The sequence below is a fragment of the Caretta caretta genome, chromosome 9 (genome assembly GCF_965140235.1).
Source record: "Caretta caretta isolate rCarCar2 chromosome 9, rCarCar1.hap1, whole genome shotgun sequence".
Lineage (NCBI taxonomy): Eukaryota > Metazoa > Chordata > Testudines > Cheloniidae > Caretta > Caretta caretta.
Window position 1 is genome coordinate 30,233,627 of NC_134214.1, and position 18,709 is coordinate 30,252,335.

General features: G+C 41.4%; 1 protein-coding gene across 2 annotated transcripts in view; it reads left to right on the plus strand.

The window, feature by feature from the left end:
* LOC125642555 (phospholipid scramblase 1) overlaps positions 1–18,709 on the plus strand; it is a 53,296-nt gene that overhangs the window by 11,929 nt on the left and 22,658 nt on the right. For both annotated transcript variants that reach the window (XM_075132193.1, XM_048864131.2), the window contains 5 exons: positions 9,243–9,272; positions 10,106–10,207; positions 13,816–13,985; positions 14,912–14,954; positions 16,437–16,657. In XM_075132193.1, the coding sequence (XP_074988294.1) occupies positions 9,263–9,272; positions 10,106–10,207; positions 13,816–13,985; positions 14,912–14,954; positions 16,437–16,657 (546 nt within the window). In that variant the 5' untranslated portion in view covers positions 9,243–9,262. The remainder of the gene's footprint in view (positions 1–9,242; positions 9,273–10,105; positions 10,208–13,815; positions 13,986–14,911; positions 14,955–16,436; positions 16,658–18,709) is intronic.

Sequence of the window (18,709 nt, forward strand, 5' to 3'; positions counted from 1 at the left end):
GGTCGGGCGCACATCCCCTAGCCTTGGAGCATCAGGCGTGCAGCCATGCCCCAGCCCCAGAGTGGCAGGCGGCACACAGCTCCCCACCCACCCACCCCCTGCCCTGGAGCACTGGGCAGTACGGTCCCAGTGCCGGGCGTCCCCCCCAGCACTGGGCAGCCCCAGCTACCCCAAGTCCCAGCCGCACTAGACCCAGCCCCAGCAGGCTTCCCTTCCTGGAAGAGGAGTAGCCTGCCTGGTGGGCAGGGACCTGGGGCCAACTAGCAGCAAGAGGGGAGGGAGCCTCTGGATGGAGCATGGGTGGGGCCACATAGGGCTGTTTGGGGAGGCACAGCCTTCCCCTGCCTATTAGACACTCTGCCCGTGGAAAAATCCTGTAGTGCACCTGACTGCATACATCTAGGGTTAGATTCTGATCCTATGTTTGCTATTGTCAACCTAGAGAGTGCATGTCCTGACTTAAACCAGGATAACTGAAATCAGAATCTGTCTACATAATAATCATAAAACAATGGTCTGAGGAAACATATATGAAAATGTTTTGCTGAAAGTTTTTTTTCCCCAAGTGCAGTTCATGAGTAGGAAATGGGGAAAAGAATGTGGGGGTGTTATTTCCCTGTTTAATAAATTTCATAATACACTAAAAATACCACCATCCCATTCTTCTGATTTCTCTTAAAGCAGTTGTTTCCTCCACTGTTCTTACAAATGTTTTGAATGTCTCCGAGGCATTTGGGCTAATCTGTCTATTGGACATATAGTTAAGTACTGGAAGTGTGGATCCCTTCAATGGTAGCAGAACAATATTGGTACTAATTGATACTGACTGTTACATCAATAATGTTTCTGCTTGAGTAAGACAATGGAACTAAACAGGTGCCTTGAGGTTTTAATTTGCAATGGGAAGCAGAAGGGCATGTTGTTCTGCCAGTTCAGCTTGTTAGGCAGGACTTGATTAGAGCCACTCTGTTTCTTAGCAATGGCCCTCCCTAACTACAAACACACTTTAAGGGAGAGGAGGAGATTTGCTAATACCTTTCTGACAAGCTGGATAATGGTAGAAAGCAGAAATTCACAGCTGGAGGCTAACCAGTGAACTTTATTGGACAGTGGGATTTAAATACTTGTGCATCAGACTTATCTTTTTTAATTTTGAATGATGAGCACACATGAGCCCGAACTAAGAAGATTCGTATCTTTGGACAGAAGAGGGGTCATATCCTAGGTTACTGGCTTCATATTTATCTGTGTCATTCATGTTACAATATTTACTGCACTTCAAATATTTTTTTTTCAAATATGTATACTAATCTCTCATTCAATATTCAAAAAATTATCAGTCCTCTTAGTTGACTCAAAGCAGTATGTTAAGATTCAAAGAAAATGGGATAGTTATTTATGATTAACTCACCTGTTCCAGATTAATGTTTGCAGGTTCCTTAATAAACTGGTAGTGGCAAAATAAAATCCAAAATTTGACATGTTTAGTAGCCATGAATTGACATCCTCTAGTCACAAAACAGTTACATCTCTGGAAGTGAACAGCTGTTGATGGAGGCCCTGGATATGGAGAGGGAGATGATATTTTAGGCAGCTAGGGCCGATCCTATGGAGAGATTTGAATATTAAGATGATGGGGAGGACTCTGTTTTGTTGGGAGCCAGTGTAGGAAATAGAGTACCAGGGTCATGTGTTCATGATGACCTGTTTTTTGGGGTTTTTTTTTGTTTTTTTAAGGAAATGGTCTGTTGCACTTTGTACCCGTTAAAGCTTTTTGAATACTCTTATTTGGTTGGTTGTTTTATTAAAGTTATATGACTTCATTCCCAGATTGAATTACAACGTTCAGCTAGGAGGCCACAAAAGTATAGGGTTCTATAGCCAGATTTGTCTGTGATAGGATTGGATGTAGTCTTCTAGGCAGCCTCAGGTGGAAGTTGGCGTTTTTCTCAGTCATGGTGCATAGCCACCCAGTGGAATCCACAAATCCTGAGTTAGGCATCTAGCTCCCTATACAATGCATGGGGAGAGATAGACATCTAAGAATAAAAGCCACCTAAGCTTGCCAATAGTGGATGCTGACTGGAGGGGTATCACCTAAGTCCCACTCCTCTCCCAGAGTTAGGTACCGAAGTCTAGGTTGAAGGGAGGCATCCTGTCTCTGCTTGGGGTCCACATTCAGGAACCCTCTCCTGAAGTCAGGCACCTAAACGGTTTTCTCACAAGAACAGTGGTGACATGTGCCTAACACTACGCAAAATGGCATCTTTCTAGCAACACTGTCTTTTTTGCCTGGGTTCAGTTTCATCCAGGTGCAGACTGTCTAGAGATATTTAATTTTTGTAGGAGAAGAAACAAACGAGCTGTAAAATTTTCTCAAGATGTATGTGTAGTTCTAAGTTACTACATGGATCTATATCATCTGCTTAAATCGATGGTTCAACGCTAACAGGAACAATAGTATTGTCATTGAAGGAAGTGGTAGTGTGGTTAACTACAAAGACCAGAGGGACTTCTGAAAGCGGGGGAAGGGGGGATCATCTAATTTATTCATTTGGTGCTTGTTGTCACCAGGACTATGGGAAATCTCACTGAGTAGCACTCTGCTTGCTCTGAATCTCTGCCTTCCATGTTGCCTCGTCCTTTACACCTGTGCAAAGTGATAGCACTTTTACGCTTGTTTTATACAAGTGTCAAAGACTACATGCTGTGCAAGGCAGTGGGGACTGAAGCCCTCTGCTTGGATTCCAGCTCACACAATAGCACTTGGTGCTTTGTCTGAATGGATGGGTACTGCTTCTCTGAGCAAAATGGAACCCTGGAGAGAAAGAGAGAGTGATGCATTGCCACAAATCCCCTCCTTCAGTAACAGAGTTTTTCCTCAAAGGAGTCTAGTTAGTGACTAGATGCTTGTGGGACTCCTTTTCTTCCATACACATTGTTAGAGGGATTTCCCTTCACCCTCCCACTTCCCTGGTTCTTGTCACGCAGACAGTAAGCAGCAAGAGACCAGAAGTCCGAAGCGCAGACAATGCCATGTTTATTGGGGTTAGTTTCCAAGCAAGCATATTCCGAAGCCCTTCAAACCAGTCGGGCTTATCTCTATATTCTGATAGTCTGTTCCCCAGTGTCCCCCTTCCCAGCTCTGATGCCGCAGCGCATTTACCCAGTGTCCCCTTAGCAAACATGATTCCAACTTCCCTTCCCCCGCACTTCCTGTTTGACCCCAGTTTATACAGTAATAGTCTCAGCTATACCTTAACCAATCGTTTTATTGAAATGTAACTAACCAATCCTAACATATTGTAACGTAATTCGCTAACCAGTTATATCCCACTACCTTAATTAACTTGCACCTAGCAAAATTCATTATACAGCAGACAGAAACAATTAGAGAACCAGACAGATTTACAATGGAAAAGTTGAGGCCGTAAAGAGAAAACAGTACAGAAATGAGGGTTTCACAACCAACCAATGATAAATGATTTCTTGCCAGACAGGATGCCATCAAACTAAGTTTTCTCTTACCATCTTTATCTGGTGGTGATAGGCACTATCGGGACAGGATTGTATTCTAACAGCCCAGTACCACCTTATTTCAATGTGACTGGTTTAGAATGTGAGGATGTGACTTTAGGCTTCCCAGCTTATGGCTACCCCTGCTGCTTAACCAAAAGCCTTAGCCTAAGAAGAAGGCCTTGGACTATCCTAGTGAGAGAAGGCCCATACACAGGTGGACTGTGATTTTGATTCTTTGTTTTTATACCCCCGTGTAACAGGGTTCTCGACCCACTCCTCTTCCGGGAGCCCGCTGCCTGCTCCCAGTAAGGCTCAGAGAGGCTTCAGGATTGTGCAACACCCATGCCTTTATTTACTTAAGGTTATCCCATCACCAATTTCTATCTAGGAGACCTCCAGTTCTCTCCCTGACTGACCTCTCCCTGGCTCCCTCCCAGCCTTTATAGCCCTTGACTTGTCTGGCCAGCAGGTGTTGCCAATCCTCAGGCTGGCATCAGGCCTTTTCTATCAGCCCCAATCGGCTTCCCCTGATTGGAGCTTACTGGGCAGGGGCTAATTAGGTGCTTTTGCACCAGCACCCTGCTACACACCTCCCCCCCTTAAGCCGACGCCAGGCCCGATCTTCCTTGGCGCCGCTTTTCTCGGCCTGGGGTTTTACTCTGGGGGCGGCCTCCCTGCCCAGCGGGGTGGTCCCTGGGCTCAACCCTGTAGGGTTTTGGCATGCCCCACCCACAAAAGGTGCATTGGGTAGGGGGTGGGCCACCCCACAAGTCCACCTCCACCCAGAGGTTGTCACACCAATTGCACCCTTGAGCAGGTCGCCCTAGATGTTCTTTCCTTCCCTGGTGGGGGAGACAGCTCGGCATCAACTGCCCTGAGGCTGCTCCGTGTCTCTGGTTTGGGCCCTCTGCCTCTTGGAGTTTGGGCCTCTCCCTTTTGGGTTTCTACATTCTGATCTTTCTTTAGCTTCTCTGCCTCTATCACAGAGATTCCTTCCCCTGGGTGGTCCCGTTCTGGAACACTTGTTCCTTCATCAGTTCCTCTTGTAGGGTCCCTATCCTGGCTGTGTTGTCTAGCGTTTGTATCTTTCTCCCCTTGAGGTTGTGGGGACTCCCTCTTCTCAGGGTCTCAGGCCTTGCCCCCACCCTCCAGGGTCCTCCCTCTTGCTTTCTCTGTTGGTCTCTTCCCCATACCCTCTCTCCCTTTTTAGGAAGGGTTCCAGTCCAACCCGAGGACCACGGGGTAGGGCAACCCCTTTATTACCCCCACCCGCTTCCAGGCAAACCTTCCCTGCACCTCCAGGGATACCTGGGCCACGGGACAATACTCCCCATCCCCGTGGATGTGTTCCACCAGCATCCTTTCTCCAGGGATAAGCCAATGCGGCTTTACCAAGCGCTGCTGTATGAGGGAGCGGGCTGAGGCTGTATCCAGACTAGACCTCTCTGGGACTTTCTCCCCACCCACACGGGGATGGTGGCTATTCCACGCCGCTTCTTCGGCCCCCCAACCTTGGTCCAACCACAGAATTCAGCAACCCCACAGTCCATCACTGGGCAGTCATGGCTCTTATGCCCCAGCTGTCCACAGCACCAGCATAAAATCCGTCCCGGATGGCTAGGGGTTCCCTTGTGCTCCTCCCGTTGCTTGTCTGCCAGCTTCCCAGCGGGGTGCTCATGGTGTTTCTTGCCTCCCTCTGTATCTCACAGGGTCCAGTGCTCCCTCACGGGGAAGTCTGCCTCTGCATATTCCTCTGTCCTTTTGGCAGCGGCTTTTATAGTGCCAGGCTGATGTCGCCGCACCCAGACCCGCATGGTATCGGGGAGGCACTGCACAAACTGTTTGAGGATCCCCTGATCCATAATCTGCCCCACTGTTTGGGCATTGGGCCTCAACCACCACGTCGCCCAGTCCGTCAATCTCTGGACGAAGGCCTGGGGCTGCACACCCCCTGCCCACTGGGCTGCCCGAAACTTTTGCCGGTATTTCCCTGATGAAAGCCCCAGGCAGTCCAAGATGGCTGCCTTCACTGTGTCATAGTCCCTAGCCTGGGCATCCGTCAGGGCCATGTATGCCACTTACACCTCCCCAGCAAGATATGGGGCTAGCTGCAGAGCCCAGGTTACCTGGTCCCATCCCATGCCCAGGGCCACCCACTCAAAGGTACCCAAAAAGGCATCAGGGTCATCCATCGGGGCCATCTTACAGAGACTAAGGCCCAGGGGCCAGGTGCTATCTCCCCCCGCAGGACTTACCAGCCTCTGCAGGAGCTGCTGCTGCACTGTCTCCTGATCTTTGATAAAGTCCTGCAAAGTCCATTGTTGCTTGGCCTGCCAAGCTAGTAAAGCTTGCCTCTCCAGCTGGTGGGACTGCTGAAAGGCCTGCAGTGTCTTTTGTGTCTCCCCGTGTTGCTCCATGAGCCACTGCAGAGTGCCCTCCATCTCTGGGTCGCCAAACTGTGTCACTGGCAATGTATCCCGGACAAGCCCCCACATGTAACAGGGTTCACAACCCACCCCTCTTCCAGGGGCCCGCTTGCTGCCCCCAATAAGGCTCAGAGAGGCTTCAGGGTTGTGCAACACCCATGCCTTTATGTACTTAAAGTTATCCCACCACCAGTGTCTATATACAAGCTTGACAGGATTAGTCACCTCCTTTACAGGCAGAGTCAGCCTTCAGCTAGGAGACCTCCAGTTTCCTCCCTGACTGACTGACTTCTTCCTGGCTGCCCCCCAGCCTTCTGGCTCCCTCCCTCCCTGTCAGGCCAGGAGCAACAGGCCTTTTCCATCAATTGGCTTCCCCTGATTGGAGCTGACTGGGCAGGGGCTAATTAGGTGGTTTTGCACCAGCACCCTGCTACACCTGGTAACTAGCTAAGTGATAAAAATACACCTACGTTCTTAAAGTATAGGCCTTAACAGGCAGGCCTGAATATCTATATTCTAATACCCACCCTGCTCCACCAGCCTCCACTTACCTGGGGAACCTCAGTGCCAAGATATCAAGATTATATAATGCTCTTTACTATTAGGATCTTGGATACTATGATGATAAGGGACATATAAATACTGGAATAAAGTCGCTATTACAATTTACATCACAAGTCCAAAGTTCATGAAGTGGCTTATGTAATAGAAAGATTAGTATCAGTACTATTACAAATTGTGAAGTGTTTGTGGGAGCCAGGTTCATTCACTAGTGGAATCCTATTTGCTGAAACTTTTTTGTTATATTAATTCTGTTGAAGGAATTCCTTTTTTACAAAAAATAATATTTACCTCCCTTTCAAGTTACAGTGGGTGTAATTAAAGTTTCCATTGTCCTTCACAGGAAGGTAAATTATTGCCTGTTTGAGTATGTATTCCCTATACTTATGAAAGGGACTACCATTAAATTCAGTAATATCTTATCTAATAGTAGAAGGGTTTTACAAATTACTTGCAAGTCTCCACCCTTTTTTCTAGAATGGATTCTTTATCGTGGATTCAACCAGGCAGGAATTTCCTCCTTCATAGTATATTATCTGAAAAAGACAGAATCATAGAAATATAGGGCTGGAAGGAACCTTGAGAGGTCAACTAGTCCATCCCACTATGCTGAGGCAGGACCAAATATAAATGTTTTTTTTCCCATTTTATTCATACTTCAAACATGCCCACTCATTTCCCAGTCTCTCCTCCTCATTAGCAATTTTATTGAAATTTGGTCATAGGAGCAGCAGGGTGATACAGATGTCTGGATATCTTTCTTTCTTTCTTTCTTCTTCCTCCACCCCAATCCCTCAGAACTGTACATGTTTGTGTTACACTTTGTATCAAAATAAAGGGAGCCTACCTCTGCTCCTTTTAGTGGTATCACTCTGTTCATATTCTAGGAATGGCAGTCAAACTCTGTAAAACGGACACATCCCAGTTAGTTGCTTTTTATTTATTTATTCACTTTTAGTTTTTCTATACTGTGCATCTTACAATGCTAAGTCACCTCTCAAAACACTGTGTCAGATTCAGCAAGGTGGATGTGGAGTGTGTGCACATGCACTTTACATGCTTCTACACCAGCTAAACCCATGAAGATTAAACGGGGGTTGGCCAGCCGACCAATTGACCACTCAGTTGATTGCCTATTATTTGACAACAGTCAAATATTCCAGCAACAATTCCCTGATGTAGGTGGCAGCCTATTTTTTTGATTGGCTCATGGTGACATTCTTTCATTTTTTTAGCACTTCATTTGCTTGTGTTTCACATTTTTCTGAGTTATTTTAACTCAGTTAAGTAACTTGGTTTTTCTGACTGAGCATAAGTACCTATCTGAGGATAAGCCTTTATGGAGACAATATAGCCTTACTCTTTTTTTCTTACTGTTCTAATAAATTAGTGCTTTAATATATCTGACCATTTTTGACATTATTTGACTCATCAATTGACCAGTTATTTTTGGATCAAATACCCAACCTTACATTAATGATATTTCTGCCTCCACCCTCTCAGGGTATGCCTACACTGCTCTGTAAACACAGGCTCAGGCTCAGGTTGGAGCCCAGACCTTCCCCCTCCCTCCCCCCAAAAATCTGACTTGGGTCAGCAAGCACTCAGGACTGGGTCATAGGACCAACCTGGGTCCTGCTGAAATTCAGGTCCAAACCCTGTTATTTTGCAGTGTGGACACAGCTCAACCTAGTCCTGAGTCAGAAGGTTTGCATAGTTCAGTATGGATGTATTATCATGGTTGTGTGACTCGACTCTAGCAATTGTAAACCCAGGTTTACAATGCAGTGTGAGTGCTCAAGTGTGGGTTTCAACACACAGAGTCCACAACTGTGGGTCCCACAGAGCTGTGTTTAGAGTGTAGTGTTGACATTCCCTAAGGAGTTGACATTCCCTAGTGACCCTAAGGGGTCAGCTATAATGAGAAAAGTCCAAAGATAACAAGAAAATACAGCCCAGGTGGAATTGTGGGATAGCACTGGAGAACTAGCAGTGCCTGGGCTTGATTAGGGTGCATTCTCCCTGCAAAGTGTGGGTTGCCAGCCCAGGCTAAAGCAAACATGACCTCAAGCCTCTACCTTCATCTGTGCCTGCTAGTTTGAGCGTCAGGCACCCTCAAGCCCAGGTTAGAGGTCTTTCCATGTGAATGGAGAAAGGTTTAGGGGCTATACCCTGGCTAGGCTCAGCTAATTCTGGTAAAAACATGCCTTTTAAGGGCTTGCCTTCACTGCAGGGTTAATCCAAAGTATTGCTCCTAGCTTGAGTCCTGCTCCCTCCCCACACATCCTTCACTCAAATGTGATGGTGTTTTTAACTCAAGTTGGTTGGCCTGTGGAGGGATGTGGGCTGCAGCTGACAAGTTGTGCTGACTTGAGCTGTTATTTTGCAGTGTCACAAGGGTAACTTGAGTGAAGGCATTGCATAAGATTCAGGGTGACACATGTGAAGCCATGCTAGCTGGCTGTGTTGTAACTTAGGCTGACTCCTTGCTACAAAATAGCCAGCTAACACTGCTTCAGCCTTGTCAGTCTGTGTCTTAACATGATTGAAAAGCCATCTTAATACTTAAATCGATTAAGCTAAGAAAATGGAAAAAATTGTACCCTTTCCCTTTCAATACATAGTCTGAAGGTATTCTTGGCTAATTACTTAAAAATAGAAAACCATAAATGTGAGTTTTGTGTAACAGATGGCTTTTTTTGTTTTCAAAGCGTGAAACAAATGTCTTTTTTGCAGATACACTTGTAAACGGGACCATGGAAATACGTGAGTAAAATATTTCATTAACATTGGTTAAATGTCTTCTAAATGTGGATCACTTACAGGAGTCTAAACTAAACAGCTAAATTAGTGATATATATTGCTACAGTGGTAGTGGGAGGGCTTCTTAGAATAAATGCGCTTCAACACAGATGTTTAAATCGCTCTTAACATCCTTATGACATGTCGCCACATGTCAACTACATTGATCAGTATAAGTAGTTACCAGGCCTAAATTATCAGGATGAGCTAATAGGGATTTAAATGCAGATAATTGGTCCCTTGTGAGTGAAATGATGCAACGCAGGAGCAGGAACTATTTAAAAAAAATCTCAAGGATCTTGAACCTGTAAAGCTGTTTGTTAATTAAGTGAGAAAAAATTATACCAAAATTAATTAGGAGAATCATTTAATTCTCCTTCTCTATGGAGGAGAATGTTGACTTGTGTTCACAAGTAATTATTTGAATTAGAATGGTACCAAGAACTTTCTATTTTGAGTATTACAAGAGAAATAGAAAAGGAAGGTGCTGGTATGGAGTAAGCATGAACTAACCTCCTAATTAGATACAGTTTACAGTACCTGTTTACTTTCAGCACTTTTGGGATTTGAATGCATCTAAATTGTTCTGATTCTTTCATAATGTAAAATTTCCCATTAGCGTTTTTTAAAACAAGCCTTCTGTTTTTAAGGGCATTTCATATTGTTTAAATACAGCAAACTTGTCATAATGTCTAATTTTCATATAGATCTTATCTACAATGAAATAAGTTCATTTTATAGATTTGTTTTTTAATTTGACAAAACAAAAAAAATGAATATTTGTTTCTTTCTTCCAGCAAATAAAGCTGCTGAATTTCCAAATCCCACTTACCCTCCAACTTATGCAGGAAATCAAGTTCCTCATGGATATCCTCAGTACGCACCTCAAATTTTCCAAAGTAAGTTATTTGATTATGATATGACGTACAAATTAACTGATCTGTTTTGTCCCCAGAAAAAATAGTTTGGGTTCCAAAATGGCAGCCATCTGTGAACTAATTCCCCTGCTATTAATTTTCCAGGATGAAATCTTTAGACTTTTTCTTGTAGGAAAGATTGGTTGTTCTTTTGTTTATTTGGTATTACTGTGGTAACATGCTACCTATAAAGGAAAATTAAATAGTCAGAAAATCTCCTGTCTGCAGGAAAACCCTGTAAGGGCGAAGGCAGGGAGGCTGGTGCAGTTGCAGAAGTAGCTCATGCATGGCAGCTCTTTGCTTTTGAACTCTACATCTCAGTCAATAGTGTCTTTTAAAATAAAAATATTTTACTAATTTTTTCTAGCAATTTAGAACTGGAGTTAAAACTGGAGAAGGTATAGTCTCCATCTCTGTACTGTTTCTGTCTTACCTGCCTCCTATCTGAATACCCTCATGATTTTTCCCACTTTGTTGCCCCTTCTTCCACACTGTCACAAAAACTTAAAACTTGTTATCTCTCCCTCTTTGCTGAGTGACCTTCCTCTCTACATTCAAGCCTTTCCTCCAGAACACACCACTTCAAATAACCCTTTAAGTAATAATTTGCTGAAATATGAATGTTTGACATTTTTATTTAGCTTTTTTAAATGTAAGAAAGCCTCTGACTTGAACGTTCACACTCAGTGATATCGTGTATGTCTTAAGTATTGAGTTATATTTGTCCTGTATTGACCTTTCTTGCTTGTCTTTTGGATTTTATGCACTTTGTGGCAGAGCAACTGTACTCTCGCATTCTGTTAACACTGTCAGTACTTGGCAATAATGATTATGCATTGTGGAGACTGAAAAAAGTTTGTTCTTTTTAGAACGAGAAAGATTAAATTTGAGCTCAAAGTAGTTTGCACTTTCACTGTTTGAGCCTGATATTAAGTACAAACACACATTGTCATAGTCACACTAGCTAAGAATCTTCTCTGTAGACTATAATTATTTGCTATTTGCTGTAGTGTAATCCAGTTTCACTGGAAAAGATGCCCTTTTCAAATCCTATAAAAAGCTGTGCAAAACATTTGGGTGGACCAGCCATTACTAAGGCTGTGTTTGTGGTAATATCTCTTGCAAATGTTAGAGTGTGTGAATAACTGCATGAACATTCTTTATAGTTTCAGTATAATGCTTGCTTCATTGTAGAGGAGGAAGCTTAAACTTTTTACTTTCTGTAGGTGGAGAAACTTGTACCAGCTTGATGTTGAATTCATGCTAAATTTGAATCTTCTTTAGTTCTTACATATAACTTCCATGAACATTGTACACATTTGTTCAATTTTAATCTTTATAAATAAATTTTATATACTACCAGCACTGCTATAGATAACACATTCCTCTGGTAGTGTAGAATTTATATTACAGATACAGAGAGATCTTAGGTTTCAGAGTAGCAGCCGTGTTAGTCTGTATCCGCAAAAAGAAAAGGAGTACTTGTGGCACCTTAGAGACTAACCAATTTATTTGAGCATAAGCTTTCGTGAGCTACAGCTCACTTCATCGGATGCATTCACTCTGTATTTTCCACTGAATGCATCCGATGAAGTGAGCTGTAGCTCACGAAAGCTTATGCTCAAATAAATTGGTTAGTCTCTAAGGTGCCACAAGCCCTCCTTTTTTTTTTTTTTAGAGAGAGATCTTAATCCATGAACATAAATATATACTGTGTGCGCCATCTAGTGGGCGTATCACAATGTTAAGTGTTAAACAGCATGACTTGAATCTAATTTTATACTGAGTTCTGTGTGGGCAAATAAAGTAAATGGGAGATAGTTCATTTAATATAGCTAAAATCAATATGCAGTTATTTAATTATTTCTGTGTATGAATTAACAGTATGACAAACTTCTTGACACTCTTTATTTAGACAAAATTAATTAAATATATATAGAGAGTATAGTACGTGCTTGAAAGCTGCAGACTGATTTTTCTAGAGACACACTATCTCTAAAATAAGTGGAAAATAAGTAACTATAGAAAATCTTTTTCTAAATGTTCTCAAATTGCTATTCACAACATGGCAGTCTTACAGTCATTTATCAAATACCTCTCCATGTTCAAATATACTCTATTTTCATTTGCTGTATATTACTTTTAAATTGTAATGATGAGATCAAATGAGCAGCTTCATTTTTATTACATTTAATTTGTAGATTATTTATAGATATCTTACTATATGAAATTTGTATATGTGGGAGAGGGGTTTCTTTTCATATTAGTGTGAAGGGTGTAAAATATCTGGTTCCAGATATTTTGTCTTATTATAATAAAAATATCTAGCTCTTGTGTAGCACTTTACATCAGTAGATGTCAAACTGTTTTACAAAGAAGGTCAGTATCATCCCCATTTTACTGATGGGGAACCTAAAGCACAGGGAGGTGAAGTGACTTGCCTAAGGTCACCCAGGCAGGCCAGTGGCAGAGCTGGGAATAGAAGCTAGGTCTGTTGAGTCCCTGTCAGTGTTCTATCCTCTGGTGGCTTCCCTGTAAGTCCTGTTTACTCTATGACCTTGTCTACACGTAAGTTATATTGCTTTAAGTATACCAATATAGTTGAAGCCATACAATGACTCTTGTACAGATGTAGTTATACCGATACAGGTTGTTGCTGTGCTGGAAGACAGGGAGAGAGAGAATCAGCTTTTTAGAAAGGAGAGAGAATAGTGACCTGTCTATGCTGCAAACAGCCAGAAGGAAGATAGGGAGAGGGGAGCTACTATGTCAGTCAAAGAGCCACAAAAAAATAGTTAAGCAGTGTCTTTGACATTACTGTGAAGTTTGAGCCCTGGAGTTGCAGTGGTAAATAATGACCTGTTGATGTGATTCATTATCATGATGTGAAAGTTACAACAGAGTGACGGCATCAGTTTGCAGCTTTGTGATTCCTGGCTACTCGCTTTGCTGTTGTAGTGGCTCTCCAGCTTTCAGAGTTTGAGGATCACTGAACTGAATTATGGGTGAGCTTGGAAGTATTAGATTTTTATTATTAAACATCAGTTTTACCCTATGCACACAAACTGATGACAAAATATTTCCATCTATAATAATAGAAATGCGCAGATAGGCAGAATAAGAAAAATGCTCCTTGAGAACTTATTGGAGTTTGATTTAAGGATGTTTACTCTGTATATTTTGACATGAGTTTTTCAATTTATGTTTTAATGGTTATAAAGCTTTAACTTTTGAATCTCAACAACTATTGTCATTTAAGTAAGTGTCTAACCTCCCCATAACTTCCCACAACTGCCAAAAATTTAAATAGATAAAAATAAAAAAAGCTTACAACCCATAATTTTGCACAACTGTGAAAATGTAAATTATTAATAATTTAAAAATGCTTAAAATAAATGTCAATATTGTTGAAATTATAAAATAAGTTGATTTCTGCCAAGCCTAATTATCTAATGTAGTTTCAGTATGAAACTCTCAATAGTTAAAAATGCTAGAACTTCAGAAGTGTATTTGTTGGTGTGTTGAAACTATGTTTTTAATATCTGATTTTTCAGAATTGTGTGTGTTTTGTTTATCTTCCCACAAACTAGATGCTCCAGAACAAGCTAATTATGCCTTCCAGGGTTACCCAGCAGGAGCTCCATATGGACCTGGGGTCCCTCCAGTCCAAAATCAGCCTTCTGGGACCAGTGGGGCAGCTTGGATGCCAGCACCTCCTCCCACTCTCAACTGTTCACCCGGATTAGAATACCTAAGTCAGGTACCTATATTCTTCTCCGTTTTAAACTCCCATGAAAATACAAAACTAATAGATACCTGTGCATTTAAGTACCTTTTTATCTACTTTGGGAAATCAAGTGGCTTACATGATTGGTATTGGGGATACAGAGCCATTTACATTTAGGTCAGAGGTTAAAAATCTATCTCAGGACCATCATAATTGAAGCATATTACCATTTTATGGCTGCTCAGTGGCCCATTTGGAAAAAGTACTGTCAGTCCCAGTTTTACAGAGGCAAGGTGGCTGAGATAATATCTTTTATTGGACCGACTTCTGTTGGGGAGAGAGACAAGCGTTACCTCACCCACCTTGTCTCTCTAATATCCTGGGACCAACATGGCTGCAACAACACTGCATAGTTCCAGTTTTAGCAGACAAGTGTCCACCATTAATTGACACCCAATTTGGCAATTTTAGCCAAGAATTTAAGATTAAATGAGAATGGGTATTGTTCTATTGTACATTGTTGTATCAGAAATAGTGACCCTAGGTAAGGGTAGTATGGTGTGGCAAAAGCTTATATGACCGTATGGTCATCAGTAGCACATCAGACGTCTTGACTTTCAATGTGTTACTCTTTCTGAGCACTAGTATTCATTCCCTTTCTCCACCTCCAAGTATATTCAATTAGATGTAGTGCACAACAGAGCAGCTCGCAAAATTGGAATGTTAGTGTTTGAATGATCTCTTTGATCATCTATGTGTGTGAGAGAGAGACCATTTCTAAAGCACAATTAATGTAGATGATCTAATGTTAAAATTATGAATTGATCCATAATTTTGTGTCCTGAAATCTAATTTTTGAAAAATAAAAACTGACATACCTGTAGATTTTATTTTTGAAATTTAATTATAACTTTTATTTATTAACTTCTGTTCTAAACTATTTTTTACCACTGTAACAGATTGACCAGATATTAGTTCATCAGCAGATTGAGCTTCTGGAAGGTGTGTACCTTGCTATACTGCTAAATGGAAGATCATTATGCTGGAGATATTTTAAATGACTTTGGTCCTATATCAAGTAATTATACATGACTGTTAAACACCAGTCTTATTTAATGATAGAAATTCTTCATTTATTCATTGCCTTTTAAAGATGGGGTCTTTATTGATTTGTTTTTTGTCTTTTATATCTTTAATCAATTCTCTACCATAGTACATTTTGGAGAGGCGAGAGGGGGTGACACTGATTCTTAAAATATTGGTTACTTTCAGTATCTCAAACTTGAAATATAAAAAAGTTCACATAAATTATATTTCAATTTGTATTTTTTTTAAAAGTGACAATTTCTAATTTAAAAGTATAATCTTTACATCTAATCTCACTCATTCATGTGATTTTCAAACTGTCATTTTTACAGATCTCCTTTGCTACATCTGACCTGTCTAATTCAATCTAATCCTATATCTCGGCCTATCTCTCTGACATCTCCTCCTGGAAGTCTTGCTGCTAGCTAACTGATCTTTTCTCCCAAATCCCTTCCACTCTGCTTGTTCTTTGCCATGTTTGGCAACATCATGATCCTGATGTTACTCAGGCCCTTAATATTGATGATGTTGTTGACACCTTCTCTCTTACCCTCTACAACTAGGCTACACCCAAATCTTGCTGCTTTTTCATCCCATAACATTTCTAAGATCCATCTGTTGTTTTTTGTTCAGGTCCTCATCATTTCCTATCTCAATTATGGTAACCACCTACTCATTGGCTTCCCTTCCATGCACGTTTTCCCCCTCCAGTCCATTCAAAACACATCTGCTAAAATGATCTTGCTGGTTTACACCTCTGACAGTATTGTGCTACTTTCCAGATCCCTCCGCTGGCTCCAGCTGTTTCACATCAACTTAAAGCTTCTTTTTCTTATTGTCAGGGTCCTTCACAACTCTACCCCTCCCTAGCTGTCTACTTTTGTTTTTTACTTTTTTGCATTCCTCCCCACTGCCACATCCACTGTGACAGTGGTGCATGTTTTGTCTGCTCATTTGTCACTTCTCACACAAACACCTCTGTTGCATCTCACCTGTGGAATGCCCTTTCTGAACTGATCATAAGGCCTTCTCCATCCTGAGATACCGTAAGTCTCAGCTGTGCCATAATATCTAAAAGAACTCACCATTCACATTAATTAGTTTTGAAGGGCAAGTGGGAAAAGTTAGCAACTTATTCATAATGAAAAAATAATACAATAAAATAATACATTTCAAATATGTATGTATCTCTTCTATGATTCCCTCCCCCCCCCCCCCCAATATGTTAGTAACCTTATTAGATTGTAAGATCTTCAGGGAAAGGGACATGTTTTCCTATGTGTTTATGTAGGGATTAGTACAGTGGGTTCCTGACCCTGATTGGGGCCTCTGCTATTTCTATTAATATTTTTATTTAGTGTATCAACTGAATACCTTTTTAATGTTGTTAATTTTCAGTTCTTACTGGTTTTGAAACTAACAACAAATATGAAATCAAAAACAGCTTGGGGCAAAGAGTATATTTTGCAGCAGAGGAAAATGACTGTTGTACTCGAAATTGTTGTGGACCATCACGATCTTTCACCATTAGGATCATTGACAATATGGGTCAAGAAGTGATAACACTGCAGAGACCTCTCAGATGCTCTGCATGTTGTTGTCCTTGCTGCTTGCAAGAGGTGAGATATTCCTTTCTCTTTCCTGCACCTTTAAAAGTTTTCAGAGATTTTCTTTTGTGTCAAGAGGTCAGGTGGGACAAGGTTAACTTCATCTGTAATTTTGTGGGGATCTGTGATTTTTTTGTTTTTTGTTCTTTGAGGGTTTTTGAAAATTTCTTTCATGATTTTTGTCTCCTGTTTGATGGAATTTCTTGACATTTTGCTATGGGCTTAATGCTTGTATCCTTCCTTTCAGGAAGTGACATAAATTCCTCAAGACAACAGTGGCTTCCCTGAAAAGTGGGTGTTCAATACTTTTTTAGGACTGGACCCTAATGAGGAACCAACTTAATTCAAAATTTTGATTATTATATTTAGCTTATTAAAGAATAAGAATAAGAATATTAAAGAATTTAGCTTTCTGAATATTGATAAGTAAAGGAGGAGAAAAAGGTACCAGGTTCATAAACTTTTGACCTGACCCTCATTGTAGGAATCTGATACTACTAATTGAATGATGTATAGTTGTTGCCTGATCCTTTTTAATGATTAATAACAATTGTATTGATTGCCAATTGATACTGATTTAATGAGCTGGAGATAATAGGGTTCTCATCCCAGAATTAGGCTCCACAGAATTAAAACTAACAAGTTCAGTATCTTGTAGGGAACCCCAGGATGTATGGCAAAGCACACTGAAGGCAAAGCAAAGCCTTAGCCACTTTTATTAAAACAATCCGTAAAGACAAAGCTCCAAACCACAGACACAAGTAGTAGTAACACATTATTAGGGATATCTTTGGTATCATTCCCTGCATTTGCTCATGTACATCCTTCGTACATATTCTCATCCTTCCTTGGGAACCTTGTGGTGAGAGACAAAGGATCAGCCCTGTCCCTGGCATGCCAAATGAATCTGATGGTCCAGAACCCCAAAGGTTGGTGACTGACCCTTCAGCTCTTCGCTGTTATCGGTGATGGAAAGCTTACCCCAGCTACATGGTGGCTTAGTTATTATATCGTCTGGGCACTATCATGAATATTCATTCAGATGCCCAGTCTTCCATGTCCAAATCTAACTTCCTTACCCTCCTAATATTGGGGTGCCCTTATCATATAGGTTAACATATTAATACCTTCTAACTCATTATCATATATGTCACCTATTGCTAAAGCAGGTTTGTGGTTAAACATCTACCAATGATTCTATCCTAAAATACCCAATCCCAGTATCAGTTCAGTGTTCCTGTGGTTGCCTGGTATCATTATGTACCAACTCCTTCTCTTGAGCAAGCTATTCCCAGTTCCCCAAAATCTAGGATAACTGTTGGGCCATTTTATCTATGCTAAGGGTCATGGACCTGTGACCATGTGCCTGGGATAGACCACAATGAGAATGCAACACTCAGGGCAGACTGCAAGAAATAGGACAGACAGTCCCCCAAAACTGGTGGTTTATTCTATAATCAAATTCACCAAACCAGTAACAAAAGAGCTTCTGCCAGTACCACACTGGTTAACCAGAAGCCAAACACAGTCCCCGTTAGGCATTCCAGCACTTGGCTCCCATCCAGACAAGCCAATCTAATATAGTGAGAGGTTATCGAAAACTCATTTTATCATATGTGAGGTTCTTTCTAATCCCAAAGGATCAGACACATACCCCAAGTCAATATGTATCTCAGATCTTGCCCAAATATCACGCTGTCAGTCAATCCTTAGTAAACTAACTAAAGATTTAATAATAATAAAAAAGAGAATGATAAATGGTTAATAGATCATATGCATACAAATGATTGCAAAGTCCTTATGTCAGGGCTGTAGCAGTGAATGAATAGACTGTTTGCTTGTAAAGTCTGGTAACTTCCAAAAGATTGGAAGATCCTCAGTCTGTAGTTCAAGATGCTCCTTTTTGTTGTAAATCCACAGTCCAGCGAATTAGAGTAGGAAAGAAGCAAAATGGAGGTGTCTCAGAGGTCTTTTATATCCTTTGCCATGTTCATGGAAATTTACTGTCCCAAACAAAGCCCAAAGTCCAGGTGCATGGAAAATTATCGGCCCAAGATGGAGTCC